At 41.1% G+C, this 25,297-nt stretch overlaps 3 protein-coding genes across 3 annotated transcripts; 1 reads left to right on the top strand and 2 right to left on the bottom strand.

Annotated features, from left to right (window-relative positions):
* Positions 1-155: 155 nt before the first annotated feature.
* LOC144532825 (autophagy-related protein 16-1) lies at positions 156-5,733 on the bottom strand. Its single transcript, XM_078273763.1, has 7 exons — positions 5,646-5,733; positions 5,496-5,559; positions 5,315-5,399; positions 5,009-5,082; positions 1,523-1,774; positions 1,296-1,417; positions 156-492 (listed from the first exon to the last, which is right to left on the bottom strand). The coding sequence occupies exons 1-7, from the start codon at positions 5,731-5,733 to the stop codon at positions 419-421; spliced, it is 759 nt and encodes a 252-aa protein (XP_078129889.1). The 3' UTR covers positions 156-418.
* A 1,376-nt stretch (positions 5,734-7,109) lies between these two features.
* On the top strand, positions 7,110-18,618 carry edrf1 (erythroid differentiation regulatory factor 1). The gene is made up of 25 exons (XM_078273200.1): positions 7,110-7,605; positions 7,728-7,936; positions 8,892-8,958; positions 9,045-9,170; positions 9,317-9,441; positions 9,565-9,718; positions 9,989-10,090; positions 10,187-10,308; positions 10,900-11,011; positions 11,226-11,373; positions 11,489-11,600; positions 11,990-12,101; positions 12,439-12,711; positions 12,835-12,906; positions 13,006-13,153; positions 13,525-13,710; positions 14,128-14,328; positions 14,580-14,798; positions 15,052-15,278; positions 15,426-15,584; positions 15,852-16,001; positions 16,443-16,596; positions 16,702-16,817; positions 17,380-17,552; positions 17,664-18,618. The coding sequence occupies exons 1-25, from the start codon at positions 7,507-7,509 to the stop codon at positions 17,824-17,826; spliced, it is 3,729 nt and encodes a 1,242-aa protein (XP_078129326.1). The 5' UTR covers positions 7,110-7,506; the 3' UTR covers positions 17,827-18,618.
* Positions 18,619-19,524: 906 nt separating this feature from the next.
* Positions 19,525-25,297, bottom strand: dhx32b (DEAH (Asp-Glu-Ala-His) box polypeptide 32b). Its single transcript, XM_078273461.1, has 11 exons — positions 25,016-25,297; positions 24,661-24,854; positions 23,724-24,099; positions 23,400-23,636; positions 23,008-23,101; positions 22,764-22,913; positions 21,766-21,957; positions 21,531-21,671; positions 20,766-20,956; positions 20,335-20,525; positions 19,525-19,731 (listed from the first exon to the last, which is right to left on the bottom strand). The coding sequence occupies exons 1-11, from the start codon at positions 25,295-25,297 to the stop codon at positions 19,566-19,568; spliced, it is 2,214 nt and encodes a 737-aa protein (XP_078129587.1). The 3' UTR covers positions 19,525-19,565.

Genomic DNA, 25,297 nt, shown 5'->3' with positions numbered 1-25,297 from the left:
AACAACAATACACAACATATATTCATCTGGGATAGTTTTTTTTCTTCTTCATTTTAGTAAGAAATTTTAATTATTCATTTAATTTTAAAATGTGTTAAAAAAAAAAAAAAGTAAACTTTAATCAATTATTTTCAAATACACTTTTTGACCTAGGAAGTAAAACATTATTTACGTGATTTTCTTTGCAAATAAAAATAGTTAAAAGTTAACAACGGCACATAGTCACTAATTAATTCTAAAGTAGGTAAATTAAACAAACCGATACAGTCACTCCTTGGTCATCGTTCTGGCGTCACATACATGTACGTATACGTATGACCAATTTGTTTTTCAACTACAGGCAAATGGAGAATGGAGAAATGGGGAAATGACCTAACCCTCATGCTGAGATCTGTCGTCTCCAGGATCCCATGGGAAATTAGACTTTTGCCACCGCTGAGACATGGTTGTGGTCTGATTGTCCCTGGTGCATATCTGTTGTATTATTGATCCCTGAGGACAAAATGAACAAAACAAAAAAGTTGAATTACTTAATTTGTTTTAGGTTACCATCCAGGGTCCAAACATGTTCATATTCTTCTAAGTAAGCAATTGTGTAGGCACCCACATCAATAACCAACCCTAGTTCTTTATTTATGTATTTTGTATTGGCCTAAAAGGAGTAAAAATGTAAGCATAGCAAGTCTAAACATACTGGAATCCGCCTGTAAATCCACCTGTAAAAACAACCATGTCTAAGTTTTTAATTGTAGAACTAACAGTACCCTCTTCTCCAGGTTGGTAACGGTCAAATTCTCAGAGAAAGTACCCAAGACATGACAACATCAATGTGTCCTGACATCAAAGGTAGCTACAGGCCTGTTCCTGACATCAGGTTGAAGCACACAAGATGCATAAAAATGGCCGCCTCTTGAAGTGACACGGTTTTATGGTCTGTGTCCAGGTCCAGTACCAATATAAACGTCACGATAAACTTAAGGTACTTGAATGTGAGTATACTGTGTTGATATGAAGCACTACAAGCTCAATTAGTAATTTGATGAAGGCTAAATGGCCCCTTATCATTGCTTTGTTTATCACCATAACATTGTCTAGACCTCATCATCTAGACCTCCTTAAATAAAAAGGTCATAAGGATGCTCTTGATGAAGGCTCTTGGTGCCTACGAGGGTCCGTGTGTGTGTGTGTGTGTGTGCAGCACTGAGGTGAACTAATGGTTTTAAATGAAGAGGCAGCCATTTGTTTGCACCCACTACATTATGCATTAATATTTTAAACAGAACGCTGATGCTTACTCAGAATGACTGATGTAGGCGCTTCTGTTTCATTACTCCGAGAGCTCGTCACTATGGGAACATACTGTTTTCTCATCTCCCTATGGAGGTGCTTCTTTAGCTGATTTGCCAAACGTTGCCATCTGGTGAAAAGCAGTAATCAGCAACAACTTAAAATCTCCAAAAACAGTGGTTATCAGTTATTATGTTTGAGCTTTTTAAGTCACACAGAGATCACACCCTCTCACCTTTCCTGTGTGTCGTTGTACTTATTTAACCTGTCTGCATCCCCCCTCTTCTCCTCCATCCATCGTTGCACAAGTTCTTCTTTCTCTCTCCAGGCCTGTGCCAACGCCTCATTTAGTCCTTTCTGCTCTGTACGAAGGGCTGCCAACTCTTTGGATTGACACTCTATGGTGAACTCAAATTCTGAAAGGGTCGCCTTCAGGGTGTTACTCCCTTTAGCCAGAGTAAGTGCCTCTTGATGGTAGTGGGACACACTGAAAGAGCCAAGTAATGAAAGAGTGATTTACTGTCTGATCATCTTGTGGTACTGTTACTTCAAACATTTAGATGTTGGATTGTAGGTCACAAGTTTATCTGCTAGTGAAGAACGACATGTGGCATAAACTGGATTTATGCTTCTTTATCAAGGTGTCATATACAGTTGCACCATGGGTGTGTCACTTTATAAAGTCCTGTCGTTCCTTCAATAGGCCCAAAGTCATCATATTTTTATTTACTTTGTAACATACATAGTGGGAAGGTTTTCTTTTTTTGCTAGATCACAAAATATACTGGGAATTCAGCATTTCTTCAACTTGTCTAATGTCTAATACTGTAGGTGGATGTAATGTAAGGGCCTGAATGAAAATTATTGGGTCGGAAGGGAGGCTGAATCTTATAGAAAACTGCGGTACTCTCCCTATAATTTCTCAAGGCACTATAATTGAAAAGAAAATAGCACAACATTTTTTTGGAGAAAAGAGCTCCTAATAATAAATCTCCAACAACTTTCATACAGTGCCTTAATGTGACCCAACAACCAATAGGCCTAGCCAGGGGCGCAACTACCTAGTGTCAAGGGGTATGCAGCAACAATTTTGGCACCCCCTCCCCCCCCCCCCAAAAAAAAAAAAAAAAAGAAAGTGTGCCGAACATCATCATGTATGGGCTTTAAATAATAAAGGTTTATCTTTCAAAGTATATCAGTGACGTTAACGGTCGTCCAGTTGCCCTTGGCAACCTAACTGTGACAATTGGCAAAAAAAAATCATCACCCCTGGTTGATGTGATTTGAGTAGTGAGTAGCTTTCCATCTCTGTCTGCACTATTTTCCCCCCAAAAAGGACACAGTGAATAGGTTGGTCAACAGAACTTCAAACCATACTGGACATTTAGTTTTGTGTGGTCTAATAGAACTCCTACCTGATGTCATCACTGGTCTCATCTCTACCTGACGTCATCACTGGTCTCATCTCTACCTGATGTCATCACTGGTCTCATCTCTACCTGACGTCATCACTGGTCTCATCTCTACCTGATGTCATCACTGGTCTCATCTCTACCTGATGTCATCACTGGTCTCATCTCTACCTGATGCCATCGCCGACCTCATGTCTGTCTTATTCACTCCTTGCCTGTGTTCTTCTCCACTAAGACATATTGTCAAACAAACATTATGTAATAGATTTTTCATTAGTTTTTCCATATTAATAATATTAAGAAATAAATCTGTTGGTATCAAGTGGCTCCCCTACACTTCCACCTAATGTTAGACCTACCTGTTGCCTTCCCCTGTCTTTCATGATCCACCATCCTCACACATGAATGAAATGAACTCACTGTTAAATATAGCAGCCTAAATTCAATTATTATCAGCCTAGTGATGGCATCTGATAAGACAACTATTATGTAGTAAGGTTGTGCTGCTGTTGAAATTACATTCACATTTTGTATTTTAAATATATATATATATATATATATATATATATATATATATATACTTCATATTTATTTATTTTTCTTCTTGTCATTTATTGTGCATGCTACCTTATATTTACCAGTTGTTATTTGACCTTAATAAAATTGAGATATCTCATGCATGGGATTGCTAATTTAGGGTTTAACCAAAATCTAAATGTAGCTATCAGCAACATTGATTTCCATTAAGTTAGCAAACACTAGTCAGTCTGTTAACATGGATATTTGCAAGCCTCCAAGTTTGGTAGCAAATCTATGCATGATTCCATGGTAAACCAGAGTTATAGCATTAGTTATGTTTTCCAGATTCTTGTCATTTATTGTACATGCTACCTTATATTTACCAGTTTTCAGCTCATCAACCTCGGTTTTGCAGATTCTAAGCTAGCCGTAAACCCCCATTTGGCTGCTACATTCCCAGTGTTAGCAAACGCTAGCTAGTCCGTTAACATGACTATTTGCAAGCCTCCAAGCACAGACGTCACACTTTAAATCCTACCTGTTGCCTCTCACCATCCACTTATTTAACTGCTGTCGCATCCCTGGCCATGCCATCTCCTTTTCCCTCTTTTTTCTATTTTTAGCCCCCAACAACTCACTACTTGCACCTGCTCGCTCGGCGCTCCCCTCCCTCTTCTATGTCAACATTCTATGATGGAATCTTAGACAGGGCGCCTACTCTAGCCTGTTAGTCCTCTAAAATGTTATCAAAGCCCGTCTACGGAAAGCCGTTCCACTCCCTATTCAGCCCCATTGTACCGAATTTGGTTGCAGTTCCACCAGAGTTCCACTGGGGGTGATCGCAGTCCAGTGCTAAATGAAGGGGACTCTATGGAGCTAGACGGCTAAATTTGTCTCTTTCGCTTGATTGTCGTTGAGAAATCTCAGATTTGATTGCAGTTTTTGCAAGTTCAGAATTGATTATAGGTCGAAAGTTGAATGAACGAGTACTTCCTTTCGATTTCTTACAGATTGAGTCGTTGTTGCCCATAACACGCTAGCATTCTGCTAATGAATGCTGATTGGTCAGTGAAGGACTGATTACGATCATCCAAAGCAGAACCAGAAAGTCAGAGTGAATATTTCGGCGTGGTCTTTAAAACATTAGCAAACCTCTTTCTAGCACGTGTATTGACAGGGAGAGGCTAACCTGTCAGCTGTGTTGTCGATGCTTCGAGAGAACAAAGGAAGCGACTCAGAGCTTGCCGTAAAGCAGTATCTCTGGCCGTATATGTGTATGACGTCATTGACATTTTAAAAGGCTTTTTAGAACAAAAAAGCCACTTTAAAAAAATCTAACACCCAGCAGTGTGTATTTTCTTAGCCTCCCCTTTCGAATGCAACATTCAAATTACTAGACAAAAAATATCCTGAGAAAAGTGGATTTTGAGGGGTATAGCTCCATAGAGTCCCATTCATTCTGCACTGGCCTGTGAGCGCCCCCTATATGGAACTCTGGTGGAACTGCAACCAGTTCAGAAGCCGGAAGTAACGAGAGAGTGGAACTTCTTCCCTTATTAGAAATTCTTTGATGTTATATAATAACATTGAGGATTTTTTTTTTTTTATTAACCATCGCTTTGGCGCCCCACATGGTGCTGCGCCCCTATGCGCAGCATATAGCGCATATCCACTTTTTGCGCCACTGGGCCTAGCACAGTGTTCATTTGTCTCTTCGGATTATAGGCTTCTCAGTTTTAAGAGAAAGCAGGGAGTAGACTGTGATGGCTGTAGTTAAAACTTGAAATTACCGTGACTGCCAGTACTGCAGTTCAGCCTCTTTCAGATACAGAACGGTGGTCAGGTCGGAGACAGTCTGAGACAGCTGGGGAGACAAAACGCAAAGGATGAAATTATGTAATGATACTTTTACACTTAAAGATGTGTATTTATGTATTTTCTGATCATCAGCTGCATGTCTGTGGTTTAGCCTTTAACAAATATTTGTGCAAACTGCTCCTGTCTATATAGCGTAGATTGATAGCTGAAATGTCTTTCATGTAGTCGGGGGCTGATAATATGGCCTTTATCATTGGGTTTCTCCTTATTTAACCCACCTTTTCTTTCAGGTGTTCACTCTCTCTCAGTTGGAGTTGAAGAAGTCTGGTGTTTTTCCCAACTTCAAGTCCACCTCGTTCTAAACTGAAAACAAAAAGCAGCTAGTGTACAGATGAAAAAAAAGAAGAAAAAAAAAAGAATTGGGCATCAGAAAGGCTAGTGAAATTCCACATTTCTGACCTCTTAGAGTGAACATCATCCAAAATTTGTTTGCGAATTTCAAAACGTTCCTCCAGCTGAGACACTAAAAGAAAACAGATGTCCTCAAGCTAAGACAGTGAGAACATCGATCATCACTACAAAGGCTGTTAAAAAAAATATTAATCTTACAGCTTGTGAAGACGCCAACGAATGGGAGTTTCTCAGTTTGGTCTCTGAGTTGTAGTCGAGCTCGCGCGTGATTTTTCCAGCTTCCCATTGTAACAAAAACAAATTTTTCAAACTGCCCCCAAAATGTCCTTCCGCTCCCACTTGATTTTGGTCGAAGACGAAATTATTGTTAAAACGTAGCCGTCAGCACAGGAATGAACTGCCTGAAGCAAAGTTTCACGGCTCCTCCCTGTTCAGTCAGTCAGCTGAGCTGAGCTGAACTCTGCATTTGGCCTATATAACTTCTGACATGATCCTGGCCCTTGCCATATCATTTATCATATGGGCCTAATATGATATAATATAATAGACTATAGGGAAAGTAGCCTAACTCAAGTAGGGCCTACATTACTCAAATAGTTCTACAGTAATTAACAACGATGTTAAGGTAGCTGCACTTTACTTTAGCATATGTCCATTAAATACTACTTTCAACTTCAACTTTACTACTTTCTAACTTTCAGAGGGAAATATTTTCTACTTTTACTCCACTACATTTATTTGAAATCTACTATTGACTTTGTAACTTAAGATTTTATTAAATCTTAATACTTTGTATGATTTGTATGTATACAAAACAAACAAACAAAACTTTATAACGAAGAACACTCTGCCACCTATAGTGAGTATGTTTGCTTTTTATTCTTTACTTTATGCTGCTAATATATACACTATACTACTACACTACACTATACACTAGAGAAAATGTTAGTAGGCTACAACTATGAAAGCAGAAATGTTTACTTGTTAAAGAGTATTTTTAAATACTTCTACCTGAATAAAAGACACACCACTGAATGTAATGTAATATAATATAATATAAATTAGTATAATGTAATACATAGCCTATTACATTAAATAAATTATTATGTAATATAATTGTGTAATATTATGTGATATCATATAATATGACAGAGGGCATTAAATCAAATTCAATTCAATTCAATTTAATTCAATTCAATTTAATTCAATTAATCAAATCTGTAGGTAGGCACTACTAAATAATTTGATTTAATTTATACACTTTTCCAAATAATAAAACTCAATAATAAGCCCCAGAAGAACAGAGCAGAAATAGCACAATCGGTTTTTTTTAATACCATTTGGCTGTAATATAGAACGTATTAACATAAACATAACATATTAAACTAAACAGTTAAGACAAGTGAGTACATTTCTGAATAAAATACAATAGAATGTAGAACGTACTCAACTTTTCTAGAAAGAGGCTCTGGAAGTACTTCCGGTTCATTCATTTTTCTCAATAAGTCACCATAAGTCACGGTAACTGAAATATGTTCCGTGATATAAGATAATATTATACGTTACAAATTGTTAATGTTTTTTTTTTTTATTCGGAGTAATTCCGATCGTCGAAATAAGAAAAATATTGATTTTTGGAGTTTGTCTTACCGTGAAACCGGAAGTTGTTACTGCTCGCATGAACGTGTGCTCTGACAACAACAGACTGACTGGCTGCTGATGGAAAGAGAATAAGCTTATTTACCTAGTTAGCTAAGTAAGGCTAAACATTACTAATGTTAACAAAGCAACAACAGCCTCTCGTGTGAGTTTCATCTGACTTTAATTTAACAACCTTGTTGTGTAACTACGCTTATTTGTTACAACTTATTGAGTCAGCGTTACTCTTTCGCGGAGCTAGCCTGTCAAGCTAGCAAACTAGAGACAACTTTATTGAAATAATTGACGTAGCTCGTTATCTAGCCAATGCATAGATGTGTTGTCCAAGCCATGGATAGGTTGTCTAATTGATAAAAAAAAGTTGCCAGTGTTGGCTGGGTTGAACTGTCGTGTGTCCAGTATGAGCGCATCAGCTGGGGACAGAGAGTCTGGGATCCCCCTGGATAATGCAAAGGAAGAAGTCAGTGGCCCTACCTGCACAGGAGAGAGCAGCAAACATGTAAGTATCTAGACTAGAAAGGTTTATGTAGAAGAATCTGAAGCCAACTCCAACATCAATCAGTGAGTCCTGTTCATAGTAACTTACTTAAAATATTATGTTTTTACTTTGTTATCCTGAAGGACTCTGCAGTATGCGCAGGCAACAGTGAAATAAAGAGCCGTGCCGTTGTCAAGTACTCTGCCGCCCCGCCTCCTACCAGCTATGCCCTGCTGCAGGAGCAGACAGACCTGAAGCTGCCTCCTGCCAACTGGCTCAGAGAAAACCCCCAGCTGGGCAGTGCTGGCACCACTGTATTAGGCTCCAGCAGCAAGAGCAAGCCTTTTTCTAGGTATAACATCATGAGAAATACTTTTACTACAACTGATCTTTATTGTTCTATTATGAAACTGTGCTGGTCTCTGTAGAAAAATGTAGTTTTTGCTAAATAAGTGAGTCTAATACAACAAAAACTGAACATGTAGTCATCATATTTATTGCAGGGCTGTGTTAAAATTGTTTTAGATATGCTTTAATTCAACCAAATTGCAATTTTGGAGATTGTAGTGCTGTTGAATGGTATTGCATTATACTGAGAGGTATTTGTCAACCCCATTTATCATTTATCAGGAAGGTTTAACTAAATATTATAAAGGCTTCTTGTTAGGTTAGTATTTTAAGATGAGACTGTAAATGATCATGCATCGAGTAATGTTTAAAATGATTTGAAACACACGTCTCTGTTATTGTTTTGTGTGGGATAAAGGACAGTGTGTGATGACAGTTTAAGATCTTGTGAATATGTTTTGCTGAGATAGAAGATGCAACTCTTTAGTTTGTATTAGAGGCTAAAAAGCATCATACTCTATGCTCTGCTTAACTGCGGAAACCTGCTGGGCAGAATGCCTCTGTTGTTGCTCTGAATGCACTCATAAAGACTGATTAGTACTCACCGGTTTATCCATCTTAGGCACAGTGCATAATATACTTCTGTAATGAATTCTGCCCTTTTGTCATTGATGTTACAAAACTATATTTGAAACAGAAGTATATATAATACAGTGTAGACACCACTAACTTCTTGCCTGGGTTTGTCAGTGGGTAAATAATGGATCATGATTCATCAGCAAATGTCTTAAGTCATTAATTAGTATATGATGAATCATGCACAAGTTATAGGGTAACATTTTACTGGAATTGTACCTCGTACAATTTCATGTGAAAAATTGATTGATAGTCTGACCCTACTCCATATCACCATTCACAAACACTCTGTAGTGATTGAGTTTTTTTTTCCTCCTTTGTAGTTTCGGGATGGCTTATGAATTCATTGATTGCATCGGGGATGATGTCGACGTGGTATCAGACTCTGAGGTTCGTGGAGCTGTTGCAAAGCTAATATATCTTTCTGGAACATGCACATACAGCTGATGTTAACTTTTGTTTTCTGTCACATTTAGAACATCAAGAAGCTTTTGAAAATTCCCTACAGCAAGTCCCACGTCAGTATGGCCGTTCACCGCGTTGGGAGAACATTGCTTTTGGATGAGCTGGACATTCAGGAGCTCTTCATGCGATCCTCTCAGGTACAGCAGGGACTTATTCCAGACTTTTTCAAGTCAGGGTTAGATATAGATATTATGACATAGATACGACATATATACTATGACTGTATCTTTTAAGTTTTTGGTGTAAGTGATTGTATCCTCCCTGCTATGTGTGTGTGTTGTAGACAGGAGATTGGACCTGGCTAAAAGAGTTTTATCAGCGGCTAATAGATCAGAAGTGGCAGAGGAAAAAGAAGAGTAAAGAGCACTGGTATCAGAAAGCAATCTTGTCCAAGTTTCTCTACTACAGGTGAGTGCTTGGCGTTACTCGAATTATGGGAAAAAGGGGTTTATTATGGGAGTTAGGTTACACTTCATTTTAAGGTGCATCTTTTCCAGTTTTATTTAATAACAACTTCTGTGTTTCCTCCAGTATAAATGGTGATGGGGCTGCAGAGCCTGTACCAAACAACCCAAATGAAAGGGAGGAGGAGGAGGAGAATGAAGCAGAGGAGTTCAGTTCTTCTTGGCCCACCGCCTTCACCAGCACAGCGTCTGATACAGAAGAATCAGATGTTCCCAAGCAGGTACAGTGTCTTAGCTGTTGGACAGTTTTTTTATGAGTCTCCAATGGGGAAGTGTTACTTTGAAATTATGTGAATTTCTTCTTGATTAGGAGTCAATGCTGTGTGCCATAGCCATTCAAAACTTTCATTATTTAGCAAGAATAAATGTATATGGGTATAAATAAGGGTTTTTCGATCAGATTGGCTCCTGGGTGACTGCTAAGCTTATATTCGTGAGGGTTTTGGTTTGCACTGCTTGCACTGACAGTATAGCTACTCTTAAATGTGCAGGAAAGTGTTTCTATGGACAGCAAGTTTGCTCTGGACCAGGTGACGTCGGTACACAAAGAGCAAAACCTCCCTATGCTCTTCAACGAAGGGGAGAACAGTCAGGTAATACAACCTCTTACCCTTCCTTAGTTGTATATTACTACAGTTGGTAGCTTACGTCTAATGTCTGCATACACTTTGATGTCACTTGTTTGACAGGGTTTAAGAAACGACTTTGTGCGAAACATTATGTGGACATTTGAGGATATCCACATGTTGGTTGGGTCCAACATGCCTATTTTCGGAGGTGGTCGTTATCCTGCCGTCAGTCTGAGACTCAGGTTGGAATTTTAAACCTTATGCTCTCATTACGGATCTGAAATTAAAACTCATTCAGAGGGAAAATGCTAATATTTTATGATTTTATGATGTCATTTTAATTGTATTTTACTTCTGTTACCTTCTGTTGGGGCCTTCTGTTACATGTCTGTGTCAGCAAGATAATGCAAATAACCTATACACATAGTGGCACAGTTTTTAAATCAGTTTATCTGACCTCAGAAGGTGAACCAGTAATGTCATTTTGGATGCTACAACCTCAACAGAATTACACGCAAGTGCAACCATCTGACGAGGACAGTCTGCCTTTATGTTTGTTTGTTTTCTGAAGTCATGTTTGATCGCGTCAGTTTCTGTCAGATTAGATTCTTTCAGTTTAGGAGAATGCCAAGTGTGTGGTGCTGTTTCTTGACCGACTCGTCTGGTGTCCGCATTCTTATGATTAAATTATTAAAAATCATTTAAATCTGTCGTTAGGTCTGTGGTCTCCCACTTTTTTTTTTTTTAAATCAGTGAAGATTTGAAAAATCCTCTGGTGTGCACCAGGCGTTCATCTAACATCTAACCTTTAACTGTTTTACTGTGTTTATCAGGGACAACAATAAACCAATCAACATTCTGACAGGTATTGACTACTGGCTCGACAATTTGATGTGTAATGTCCCAGAGCTTGTCATGTGCTTTCACGTCAATGGCATCGTTCAGGTTTGTCCAGTATTTTATTATTACTAAGTATTATTATTATTATTATTATCCGTTTGATGATTGCCATAGTTGATGTTCACAGAAGAACATGTGCTCTATCTTCTATGTTAGTCTTTTAATGGCGGTAACATTGTTTTTAACATCACTGATTTTCAGCTTTTTGAAAAAGTGGTAATAAATGTCAACATTGTTTTTGCCTGTATGGTTTTTGCAGAAATATGAGATGATAAAGACGGAGGAAATCCCTCATTTGGAGAACTCTACTTTCTCCACGAGGGTGGTGAAAGACATCGCCCAAAATATCCTCTCCTTCCTCAAGTCCAACTGCACCAAAGAGGGTCACACCTACTGGCTTTTCAAAGGTGGGATATAAGTGAACAGGAAGTATTAAGTCTTTGTATTAAGTCTGTACTGTTCTGTGCGTGCTATGCACTTGTCTAGCTTGTGTTTTTTTAATGTTATTTCTTGAATCCACAGCAAGTGGGAGTGACATTGTGAAGCTTTATGATCTTACTACTCTGTGTGAGGAGGCAGAAGAAGAGAAATGTCAGAATCCCTTCACTCTTCCTGTGGCTGTGTTACTATACAGGTAAGTCCCAGCATAGCGACTTGGTGCGTCAGGATTAGTGCAAAACTGAGAAAGTCAATAAGTTTGAAGGATTAGATTCCAGGGCTGAAAAGACTTCCTATTCAAAAAGAGCTTTTGACATGTCATGGCAAGTTTATTCAATATTTTACCTATAATATGTATTTTTATTAGCTTACAATATAAGGTTAAGCTGACCAAATCTATAAATTGTAGTCAGATAAGTTAACAACATTTCTAATAATTTAAATAGTAAGAGATTAAATTACACTCAGCCTTGTTTATATAAAAAAGATTTTTGCAAGTCAGTTATGCCTTAAAAACAGACACAATTAACAGTGCAAGTGTGCAAACTGTAATGAGTTCTGTCTGTTTTTTGTTTTGTGGTGCAGAGTTGCCAGCAACTTGATGCTGAAGGCAAGGCAAAACAGAAAGCACTATGGCACAATCAGAACTCTGCTTTTAAACTGCGTCAGACTTCTGGATCAGGAAAGGCACCCCCAGGTAAGCTTGAATCTAAAAAGAAATTCCACCCTTATTTCAGAGTTACAATTACAAGTAGGACAGACTCGGTGCAGCAAAAGTCCTGGACCGGTTTCAAACCCAGATCCTGTATTTAGTTAAAGGATGAGCTGCCAGGTTAAATGGGTAGAAAACTCTCATGGAGAGTCCTTCTTTAGTCATCACGCGTCCTGATTAGATGAGAGCAGTATTTTGAATACATATTTAGACAGCGGGAAAGTAAAAAGTGAAACCACTTGACAAATCTGAGAATGCCATAGATTTGATTGAACCTGACTCCAGTTCTGATCTCCTCTATCTCCTGTCCCTGTCTGTTCAGATCATCGCCTCCGCCCACTACATGCTGTCAGAGCTGTTCCAGCTCGACGAGCCCCCAGGAGAAGATGGAGGGGAGTCCCCTCGGGGCGGCGGCTCAGAGGACAGCTACAGCGACGAGGACAGGGAGGAAGAGGAGCTGACGGAGGACAGCGACGAGAACGGCTCCTACAGCTCTTGCTGCAGCCCACATGATGATAGTAAAGCTGTGGCTGTGATCCGCTCTGTTTGGGAGCTGTCGGTCCCCGAGAAATACAAATCCACTCACCAGATCAGAGTGAGAGCCTCTCTAAAGTCTTTAATCTCTACACAGATCTAAGGGAACAGTGTGTGGAATATACAGATAAATATGTTGTATGTAAACACCAAGGCATACTCTTCCCTTTTGTGATACCTGCAGCCAAGCAGCGCGTTCCCTGTTTCTCAAGACAAGGAGGAGAGATGCAGACACGTCCTGAGCTACGTGCTAAAGGTGAGTCTCTGCGTGATATTTATGTTTTAGTCTGCATACAATGCTAATAATGGGATGTGTCCTCTACTGTGTTAATAATCGCTGTAATATACTACACAGGGGCTGAAGGCAGTGGATGGCACCATCAAGAGGGAGAGTGATCTCCCAGCTGCAGACCCTAACACACCCATTCCTCTTAAATATGAGGACAGAAGTACAACCGGAGCCTGCGCTGCCGAGCAAGGCATCTCTCTTCTTCTTGAAAGAGGTCAGTCTACAGTTTTTATTTCCAATATATGATACCGCATAATAAAACAGTAAATTGGTAAGCATATGGCATACACGGTGGGTCAAATCTATTTAGTTGCAAGTGTCTTTTTTTTAACCAAGTACACACACTGTTCCTAAATGGCTGACAGGACATTCTTCATCTCTCAACCCTGCATGCTGTCTTTCTCCTGGTCTTCCAATGTGTGTGTGTGTGTGTGTGTGTGTGTGTGTGTGTGTGTGTGTGTGTGTGTGTGTGTGTGTGTGTGTGTGTGTGTGTGTGTGTGTGTGTGTGTGTGTGTGTGTGTGTGTGTGTGTATGTGTGTGTGTATGTGTGTGTGTGTGTGTGTGTGTGTGTGTGTGTGTCACCAGCGAGGCTGTTGCAGGCAGACCACCCGACACGCTCAGGGATGATCCCCGGCTCGTGGCAGCACCGCATGAAGCTGCAGCTCTTCCTCAAAGCCTCCAAGGCCTACTACGTCCTGTCTGATGCTGCCACCAACTTGCTTAAGTACGGCCGAGCCCTGCGCTACATCAAGCTATCGCTGCAGTGTTACGGTAAGTTTATTTAACTCTGTTATACACCAGAAACAATTGGAAATGTCGCTATGACATTTATGGATTTTCAGTATTTTCATGTTTTTTGTTCATAAGTTGCTGAAAATGTGTTATTTTGTCATTTCTACCCGCCTACATTTTGTGTTGTGTAAATTGTGGCTTATTTACGTAATGTATTTATTCGGTTAAAGTTAAGTTAAATAATTGAGTACTATAATCGAAAAAAAACGTTAGGTCCTTACATCTGATTGAGTCTGAAACTGTTTTAAAACTTCCATTAAACATTCACTTTTGACTACTCATATCATCCTAATTTTATCTTGATCCTGATTACAAACAGCTCCTTCGATATTTTATGAGGCAATATAATAACTTAACCTTTATATCTCTTTCCCCTTCTTCTATCGTTGCCTTCAGATGCTTATTGTTCAGTGAGCGGTACACTGCACCCGCAGGTGCTACAGTTTCACAGCCAGTGCCTGTCTCTGTGTGGGGACATCCAGCTGATGTTGGCACAGAATGCCAACAACAGAGCAGCTTACCTGGAGGAATACAGCTACCAGACCAAAGAGGACCAGGAGATCCTGCACAGCCTGCACAGAGAGAGCAGCTGCCAGGGTCGGTCACTAAAGACAGACAATCATACAATCATTACAGCACACAGTGTTTGGCTTTCTTGCCTGATGTATTGAAATTAGGGGTGTTTGCAAACACCAGATCCATAACTGGTGTACACCGTCTTCCTGTCCATATCAGTTCCACCAACATCATTCAGAATAACATTTCATGTCCTATAATTTATTGTCTTGTTGTTCTGTTCAGTTATTGTTCATTCCATTTGTCAATGCTTCTGCTCTCTACCCCACTAGCCTTCAACATGGCAGCAGACCTGGCCATGGACCCGGAGTACCAGCTGTTTGTTAGCAGTAAGTGCTATGAGGCAGCGTATGAACTGCTCGTCTCTGAGGCTTTAAAAGATCACGCCTCAGATCAGCTGGCTCAGGTGCTCAAAAGGCTGGGAAACATCCGCAACGAGATGGGAGTCTACTATATGAACCAGGCAGCAGCCATGCAGACTGAGAAAGAAGGTATGTTGGATAAAACAGATGGAACCAATATACTAAGTGGACATAAAAGAGTACAAAAACAGTTATTCCTTTGAACTTGCATGAGTCAGTTGAAATTTAGATACTTCGCACTGGAAATGATTATGTCCAGAAAACAATTTTTTCACACCTGGATCAGCCAATAAGGAGTACAAAACAATTCATAAAAATGTATTGCTCCATTGTCCATGTTGCTGTATCTAACTGGCCTCTCCCCCCTCCCCTCGCCTTCTAGTGAAGAAGTCGGTGTCCGTAGTAGAGCAGGAGATGTGGAAAAAGAGTTTTGCCTTCTTTGAGAAAGGCATGAAGGACTTTGGGGCCATTGGGGACAGCACCAACACAGCCTTGCTGCTGTGTAATACTGGCAGGCTGATGAGAATCTGTGCTCAGGCCCACTGTGCCCTGTCTTCCGACCAGAGCAGAGGGGAGTTCTCACCTGAAGAGGCTCTCTACTACAACAAGGTGCAATGTCAAACCCTTTGTCTTAAACTCTGCATTGAGCATTCACACTGAAGCAACGATCTCTGTCTTTTTTTTTTTTTTTATATATATGTCACTACGTATTAACCCTTCACTAGCATGCTCTTCATAATACATTTTTTACCCTAGGCCATAGATTACTACTTGCGGGCTATGAAGTCACTGGCAAGCCGAGAGAACCATTCAGCAGTGTGGGACAGTGTAATCTGGGAGCTGTCCACTACCTATTTTACCCTGGCTACACTTCTGCAGGACTACGCCCCGCTGTCCAGGAAGGCCCAGGAGCAGGTGGGTTTGTTTCACAAATATTCTAAATTAAGTGTTTTCTAGAAAAACAACGTACACAATTTTTTTTTCCATGTGCTGTGTGGCAACCTTTATGTCCTCAAAAAAATCCAGTTTTTTACAAATGCTAAGATCACTGATGCCAAAAGGCAATCATGGTGAATATACAGTATATGGGTGCATGATTAGTTGTTTTTGCACCAGTAATGCCTCGACATGGGCTCAAACTTGAAATCATCCATCCCTGTGTGTGTGTGTGTGTTTTCCCAGATTGAGCGGGAGGTGACCGAGGCAATGATGAAGTCCCTGAAGTACTGCGACCTGCAGACTGAGTCGGCTCGTCAGCCGCTCTACCAGTACAGAGCTGCCACCATCCACCACCGCCTGGCCTCTATGTACCACAGCTGCTTCCGCAACCAGGTGGGAAACCATGTAAAATTAAACAATAATATAAAATATATCATTTATTTTTCTTAATGTCTTAAAGTTTCTCTTCTAACATCTGTTATAATATAAGAGCCAAAAAAAAAAAAAAAATGGCAGAAAGCAAATTACATGACGGTATCATATGCACAGAACAACGGTACCTCTAGGAAAGTCATGATATGCATAAATACAAAAACAAATAAGAGTTGCACCTTTGCTATCACCCCCCAATATGTTTTTGTGCTAATAATTCATAGTCTTAGCTCACCCTTTTTGGTAATGCCAAAAGACAAATGGTTATTTTCTACAAAGAAAAAAAGAACTACACACAGACTAGAATAGAATCACTGGTGATGGGATGTCTGTGTTTCATACTTACAGCAGTATAATACACACTAAAGGATGTCTGTGTTTCTGGCTCTAATTGTGTGACAGGTGGGGGATGAACACTTGCGGAAGCAGCATCGCAGCTTGGCAGAGCTTCACTACAGCAAGGCTGTCTGTCTGTTTCTCAGCCTCAAAGATGCACCCTGTGAGCTGCTCCGCACGCTCCTGGAGAGGGTGGCCTTTGCTGAGTTTACCATGGCAGGTGAGTAACTGCTGTCAGTAGTGTTTGGTTTTGCCAAGAGAACGTACTAGCATTTGAATCAATAGCCTCTTAAAAGTAACGTTTTTATATATTGTGTTTCCACAGGTCAGAGCAGCAACGCGGCTAAGCTGAAGAGCCTGACTGGAGCAGTAGAGATCATGACAGAAACACGGCATGCTTTCCAGCTGATTCAGAAAGAGCTGCTGGAGGAGCAGACAGAGGTACATTTCAGAGTAGCAGATGGGAATGCTCCCTCATGCATCTTTGCAAAGCTTTGTTCAGTTGCTTTCTGGATCACACGATGTAAAGGCTGATTTATGCTTCTGCGGAGGCTCCACGCAGAGCTTTCGCCGTAGCCTACGTAAGGGGCCTGAAGTTTATACTTGTACGGTGGTGTGTGCTTCGGGCCGGCGTGTGTGTGTGTGGTAGAGCGAGGGAGAAAGTGAGAGAGTGACGGCGATTAGCTCCGGAGCGAGTAGCGACTCTAGAGTCATAGTGAGAGAAACAAAGTGTCTCCCCTGTGCTTTCTGACCACGGTGGGAGGTCTGTAGCAGGAACATTTAACCCTTCCCTTGATTTCATGTTGTTTATGGAGAAGGAGAACCAGGAAATGAGTCGGGGAAATGCAACGCTACCAAGCCACGGCCGAGAGATGTGCGTCGCCGCGACGTAGGGTCCGGCGTAGACGCAGAGGGGTCTGCGGGGGTACGCCGTCGTTTCGACACAGAAGCATAAATCAGCCTTAACCTACACCATCTTCTCCTTTCACCTCTTGTGCTGTAGTTGAGTGAACCAGACCCTGCTAAATCAGCAGAGTCTCCTGATGTGGCTGCTGGTCCCACCTCAGGACTGAACCTCCAGGAAGTGATGAAGTTGATTGCTGTGTTTGAGCCGAGTTTCTCCTTCCTGCTGCTGCAGCTGATCAAACTGATGACGACGATGAAACGGAAACCAAGGTGAGCAAAGCTCTAAAACCCTTACGGTTTGTTTAGCTATTTATGTATCTCATTTCCTTTTGAACTTTCACAATGCTCACTCCTGACAAACTTGTTTGTGTTTTATTACAGCAATAAGGATGAGGAGCTGTTGAAAACCTATAAGAATGTGTACTCCAAGCTGCTGCGAGCTGAGAAAAACGCACCTCTCCACAGCCGCGTCAAGCTCCACATGGAGCTTCTGCAGCAGCTGACCCCGCAAACAGGAAGTGACGACACGGGTATGCATTCATGATAATAATGACATAAACCATAGCAAGGAAGACACTCAAGACCTTAACTCTTCTCCAAGCGCCACTCTTCGGAAGACTTGGAAGACTCAACAACTGTCTTCTCAAAAATGCTGTGACTGAAAACGATGATTTATAGACACCATTATTAATAGGCTCAGGCAACACCGTCCTACTCTGAATTACAGTTTCAAAGCTAATTTCACCTCCTGCGCCTTTAAAAACAAATTTCATCTTTTTCTAACATTTGCATCACAGGTTTTGAATTGTACATTTATGTGAAAAAGAGTTGTAAATTCAGAAGATATTATTTAAATGTTCTTATTGCTTAAGCAGTTATGGGTCACATGTGAGGCTCCTATGTGTAGGATTTGTTGTTGAATGTACCAAACATCACCTGGATCGCCTCATTTTTCTACAAACAAAAACCTACGGCATAAGAAAGATTTCAAAATGGTATAATCGTGTATAACTTCTACACACGGGCTTAAAAAGAGAGAAATTATTTAGCACATGCTCACAAAAGTGATGATTCATCTGAATATATAATTGGTATTTTTGATATTCAACAATACCAATAATGCTGTGAATAAAATAGATTGAAGTGTGACTGATGGCTGACAAGTTAAAATAAGATCAAAAGTGTTATTTGCTTTCCAAAACAACAGTGTGCAATAGTTTGGCAATATTCAATGCAAACTCAGAGGCTAGTTCATCCACATGGATGTATGTATACATGTGAGTTTATAGCAGCTTGATTTGCTGTGACATGAAAATAAAAAGGTTTTTCAATTTTAGGTGCTGTATTTCTGTAAATGCTCCATCCCCCTCATGATATTGTACTGTATGTTACTCCTAAAGCATCACAAAATGCTAATGTGTTCTTGGGCTAATAGGACACATCTAATTAACTTTTAGTTTAGTTAATCATATTTTTGGATAACAAATATACATTGATTATGATAACATACTGGACTATTATTTGAGTTTTTTTATCCTGACATTTAAACATTTACTGAATGATCTCAAAACCTCGAAAAGACATTCATAGACAAGTTCATGAAAGATTTTAAGTGGGTCAGATGACAATGTACCGTGTGGGTTCTGGCATTGGTCCTGGCTGCACCGCTCAGCCCGGGTCACTGAAGAGGGGACATGATGTTTTCAATACTGCGTCAGTGAACTGGGTCACCCCACTCTTACTGAACTGTATCAACACCAGATGGAGCTGCAGGTGGGAGCCAATCTGTCCCTGCACCTCATTAATCAGGCTGGACCCTCAGTGCTGTGGGTGAATGACTGACTGTTGGACAGTGACTGAAGGTAAGATGCAAAAAGGAGCCACAGAATCTTTCAAAATGCCAGCAGGGACTGTGAACCCAAATTATAGACCTTGCGAGATTAGAACAAAATTAGACATTTTAAAGTATGAAAAAAATATCCTGAAGTAAATAGATTTTTCTGTTGAATATGAGGATTAAGTACAAATATAAGTAAGTGGGCACTGAAAATCAATCAAGATAAGACAGCATTTATTGTTTTCATATCATATATTAGTGCACTTTGTAAAACGCTTAACTAAATGCAGAACATGATATTGTGACAAAAATGAGGGATGAGGGGCACAGATGAAGGGAAATTACTCCTAAAAACAAACAAAATGGTCAATTACTGAACTATCCAGACAATGTCCTTCTGTGCAATATAGTGCATTAAGTTCTACTGAGAACAGTGGGTTAGTCAGTCATTGTATGACACAGCGGTCAGAAGTCTGGGGTTCCTCTTGGGAGGTTGGAGGTTTCTGCTCTTGGTACTGAGAAGCTCCATGGTTCAAAATGTTTTGGAGGATATCTTTGCTCTCACTAGGTGGTAGATTGTAGAAGAAATACTGTGGTGCCATCTGAATGAACCTAGTAGGAGAGAGGACAATATTGTTGGTAAAAAAAGCACAGTCAAAAAACATTTTTTTGTTGAATGTACTAACCTAAAATTGCTTTCAATTTGGGTTAGGTTTGAATGACAAATTTTTGTTGGAGAGAAGACTTACAGTACTTACAGATGCTTACAATATCTGCTCCTCGCATTATTTGGATTGACACATTTTAAGACGTGGAACCTAAGAGAGCATGACAAAGGCTGCAGAGCTTTCTCTACCTCTATTAAACTGCAGTTCCACATTCCCAGGGATCTGTGCTATCTATAATCCCCTCTCCAACCAGCTGATACTTGAGAACGGGATTAGGATACCTCCTCTCACAACCAGCATGACTAGACTCTGCTGAACTGGGGCTTTACGTCTGGACCAAAAAAGGGGAAGAGAATGTGTCCGTCTGATTACTTTTAAGCTTCTTTAAATGTGAGAAGATACGAGGGGTGCTCTACTAAGTTCTTTTAAAGCAATAAGAGACTGCAGTCTAGTTAACAAGACTGTATATGGTCAGTTATGTGATTGCAAAACAAGTGCACAGTTTAAAATATACAAAAAATAAAATGTTAACAAGGCTGAGGCTTACTCCTCTGGTGTTATGTGGGTTGCGGTGCGGAGGCAGTTGTCTTCAGAGAAGGAGTGCTCGTGGAACAGCACCCACTCAGGCAGGCCCAGCTTGGGGCTCTTGGCTCCGTAGACAGACAGAGGATGGATCTGTGCCACATGCCTATGGGTCAGAATGAAGTAGTTCCCCGATCCATCCACATCCCGCGCCACCTGAGGGAAATCACAGCCAGGCACAATGAGATGGATTTCCAAAAAAAGGGTCACTATACTAATATATAATGTAGAAAGATAGAGTTTAGCGAGGTAGCCGTCACACACAGGTAGAGGTAGGCAGTGTGGCCTGGGCGTAATGGCCTTAAGAGTCTTTAGGATGCCTCTGGGTGTTTCTGTGATGCATTCATGTGCTGTCGGAATAATCAGAAAAAGTATAATAAAGTTATGTTTACTGACCTGCATGAAAAAACCTGCCAGCAGAGCTCTTTTAATGTTGAGGGTGTTGCTTCGGGAACCAAAGGCCGGCACTGAGATGGGCAGCTCGATCCTCTTCAGGGTGTCGGTGAGCTCAGCACGAAGAGCGTCAGCCATCAGCAGAGCAGCGTGGTTCAGGTAGAAATCCTGACACCACTTCTCCACATTACAGTCTAACAAGGGAAGAGGACAGAGCCAAAGAGATGATTACAGGAAGGCACAGTCAGTGATGGAGACATAGGGATGGGACAATAATCAATACAACTCTGTGAAAAAATTGTTTTGATTTAGTTTTTTTTGCTCTACTGTCCACTAACTCGTAAAGTATATTTCCCCCAATGCGTTAACACTTTACTTGACGGTATCTACATAAGAGTGACATGACAGTGTCATGAACACATGAACCCTAACTCTAACTCTAACCCTAACTTGTCATGACAAAAACCGAATTACACTTAATGACAGAAGCGTTATGTCATAAATGTTTATGACTTGTTTATAATGTTTATGACACGTTCATGACAGTGTCATGTCACTCTTATGTAGATACCTTCAAGTGAAGTGTAACCCCCAATTCTTTAGATTGATGTAACTATTAAAAAATAAACAAATGTCAATAAACTTAGCTAACAATTACAATTATTTTTCTTCATTCACTGATCTAGCATATATATATATATGTGTGTGTGTGTGTGTGTGTGTGTGTGTGTGTGTGTGTGTGTGTGTGGTGATGCTGTTTAAACTTACATGGATCCTGCTGGCACTGTTTGAAGGCCTTGTAGATATTGATAAGGGTGAAGTGATCTCCCTCTGGGTTCTGGAACTTCATGTAGCACTGAGTCGCCTCTGGCTTCAGGTCCGCAGAGGGAACCGCGAAGAAAGTTGGTACTAAAAAATCCACAATACACATGTAATGTTTACAACTTACTGTTTACTAGATACTAACAGATATTTGTTCAAATGGCAGGCCAGCACATGGTACCTGTTAGCATGGCAGCGATGATGACCACCTCGCTGACACAGTCAAACTCGCAGGAGGCGAGCAGAGTTTTGGCCATTTGGGGCTCCAAGGGGAATTCAGACATGATGATGCCCATCTCAGACAGGTTGCCATCATTATCCAGAGCTGCAAGGTAGTCTAGCTCCTCCAAAGCCTGCATTAGGCCTTCAGGATCTGGGTTGGAAAGGTTTTTAGATCATACATTGTTTTTTGATTTTACTAAATTAAACCTTTGGTTAAACTAGGAACCAAATTGTGCAGAGAACCAGTTCATGCCTTTATGACCATCTAAAATTTAAAGAGATTATTAATTACATACAAATACACTTTGACTAAAACGGTTATGGATTATTTTTCAGTTTTCATGATGTCTAATCCAAAGTGGTGACCCACTGGGACAATCCCCCTGCAGTATTCTGGCACCCTGGTGGGCACGCTCAGAATAAAAAGGCAGCAGAAGATTAGGATTTTATAATCCTCACCAACATCTGCCATGAAAAAAATGGTACAATGGTACTTTCATGGTACAAATTAGATTTTCTATTCTGTCTTTGCAACAAACACAATTTTTACTTTGAAACTAAGAGATGTGGACACCTTAGATTCTCTCTATTATCCACAGACCAACACTATGTGTATGCACTAATCAACTAATGGAAGGCTCAGTGTATGTGTGCGTGTGTGTGTGTGTGTGTGTAAGTGGGGGTGAATAAATCCGGGGAAACAAAAGCACACCGAAGCAGGTCAGCTCTAAAAGGATGCTAGCAGAACAGGAGCTGTCAGTTCAGCTGAGGCACGGCTCACTGCCTCCTAATAAAAAAAAGTTCCTGTGTGTTGGAACAAAAGGGAACAGACTGACTGAACCCAAAAACCATCTCATTATCACTGAGGATGATGTCAAATTTAGTGGAACACCAGGAGCCAATACAAATGGCCACAAAAACACTCTCTGTGTTTGCTTCATGTAGCCTAAATCTTACCTGGCCTGTCGATGAAGTCACAGTGGCCCAGTCCAGCGATCTCCATCCTCTTCAAGAAGAGCACAGTGGAAGAGATGTCCGACTCCACAACATGTGGGCGTATCTCAATAGGAAGCTGTCTGTCTTTTGGGTACAGACGAAAACACTTGCCTACAGAATAGAAAGATAATTTTTTAGACAGGAGAGCAGCCAGAGATTTACATTACACGTGTTTTGTAAAAGTTAAACGTTAAGAACTTCTCACCTGTTGGACCTGCCAGCTGTTTGCGACTCTTGGCTTGACCCGCGCTGATTGGCCGAATGATGACTGAGTTTGTTCTGATCCTGGGGTTGTAAACCTGCAACAGCATCACAGTGTGGTGACCTTGATTATATACAGTGTTGGAATGTAACTAAGTACATTTACTCAAATACTTAATACTTTATCTACGCTGCGTTTTAGAGGCAAATGTTGAACTTTTTCCTTACACTACATTAATGTGACAGCTACAGTTACTAGTTACTTTGCAGATGGAGATTTTACATCTTCAACATATTATTATCTTTCTAGATTGAGATTAAACAACCCAACAGTATATAAAGTAGACAAAGCTTATGCCACCTCGACTAGCTAAACTAAAACGCTACTTAACTTACATATCTTTTCTCAAGCCCGGCATCAATGACAAAACGTATTGAGCTAACAGCCCAGAAGAAGTCCTCGTTTGGGCTGGATGTGAGGAATACTCTGCGAGGCCGGCCTGTCTCCTCCTCCCCCAGGATTGGTAGATTCCCAGGCTGGCCAGGGTGCACAGCAACGGGCAGGAGCTCACCCAGATCAGGGGATAAGCTGTGCCCCTCATGACACAGGATCTCATGGGCCAGATCTATCTCCTGGTGGAGAGTAAACAAAGAAGAGAGAGTCAGAGGAAGACATATTTTCAGACTGCTGAGTCCATTGTGCGGTGCTTCTTTTTATACCTGCGCTGTCACCAGAAACACAACCACATCTCCTTCCTCTTCAGAGCGGTGGATCTCCAGCACCAGACGGAGAGCAGAGCAGAAGTAGCTGTCACCTGTGCTGCTGTGCACCACCTCCCCTGCACCCGGGCTCTCCAGGCCAATCAGAGGCGCTGCTGACCCGGTAAAGTGGGCCAGCTGCTTGGGGACGGGTTCGACGGCTGTAAGGAGGACCACTCGGAGCTCTGGCCTCTGCAGGGCGATGTCCTTCAGCAGACCCTGGAGTACATCGGTGGCTACGGTCCTCTGGTGGGCCTGGTCCACGATTACCACACCGTAGCGCTCAAGCAAAGGGTCTGACATCATCTCTCTCAGGAGCATGTCATCTGTGCAGTACCTGTGGTGGGTGATAAAATGATGCTTGACATTAGGAGGGATACGTTGCACTTGGCACACACTGTATTTAAATTCATAATAGCCTGAAATAAATCCTCAGGTTTCTTTAATTGTTAGCCTCTAGGCTGAAAGGGCGGAACCTCAGAATGGCATCTTAATGAAAAGCACTTTGTCTACACTTCAACTTTCCTATTAGTGTAATTTACTCTGATAATTACTCTGAGGAGTGGATCCTTTTGTTCATGCCGGCTGCCTGTTTATCTGATCTTTCTCCCCCCAATGTGCTGGGTTTCTTTGTTCCCCAGCTGACTTATGAGCAAACCACATGAGGGAGCATGACATATGGGCAGACAGGGAGCCGGGGCAGCTGTGGAGGAGCCCCTGAAAAGAGCCCCCTCAGGCCTTTTGTTCACTTTTCTCTTGTGAATCAGAAAAGGAGGGGTGGGGGTATTGTCATGACGGTGCTTTATTGTAGTAACCCGGCAAGAGGAGAGAAAGAATCAGATAGAGAAACATTGGATACATCTGCGTTTAAAAGTAGGAAGTAGCTGCTTCACCATACCTGAGGACTGTGTCATTAGTAGAACATGTTTCCAAAGGGATGCTGTACCCGACCTCATGACCGATGTTGACATCCATCTCATCAGCCACTCTTAAGGCGAGATCTACTGCCTGCTGTGCGTGAATCTGGGTACAAACCACCATGCCATGCTGGAATTGGACTGACAGGCAGAATTCAGCACACCACTGGGGAATCTGTTTCAAAAGATAACTTGTTTACATCACAGATGCTTCCCCACTATAAATCGATAGTAAGTGGGATTGAATATCTCCCTGGAACAAAGTTGTTGCATGAATAAAATGGACAATATTTTCCACAGCAGTGCAATATAAAGTGTCAAAGCTACAGTACTCACTTGAGAACTTCTCCCAGTTTTGGCAGAGCCACTGACAATGACAAACCGTCCTTTGGCCAAAGTGTCCATGAATTCACACTTTGCTTTCCACACTGGCAGTTCTTTCCTTTCACTCAGCAATTTGTAAAACCTAGAGGAATAAGGTAGTCCATCAAACTGATTAAGCTCCAAAATATCATCATATTCCTTGTCTCCTTGACTCAAAGCTCCTGTGACCGCACAACAGGGTGAATTCCCCTCAAAACAGTCCTCTCCAGTTAAACTGGTAATGTCCTGCGCCAT

Source organism: Sander vitreus, chromosome 17 (assembly GCF_031162955.1).
Source record: "Sander vitreus isolate 19-12246 chromosome 17, sanVit1, whole genome shotgun sequence".
Taxonomy (NCBI): Eukaryota; Metazoa; Chordata; class Actinopteri; order Perciformes; family Percidae; genus Sander; species Sander vitreus.
This window is presented reverse-complemented; position numbering and strand designations above follow the sequence as displayed.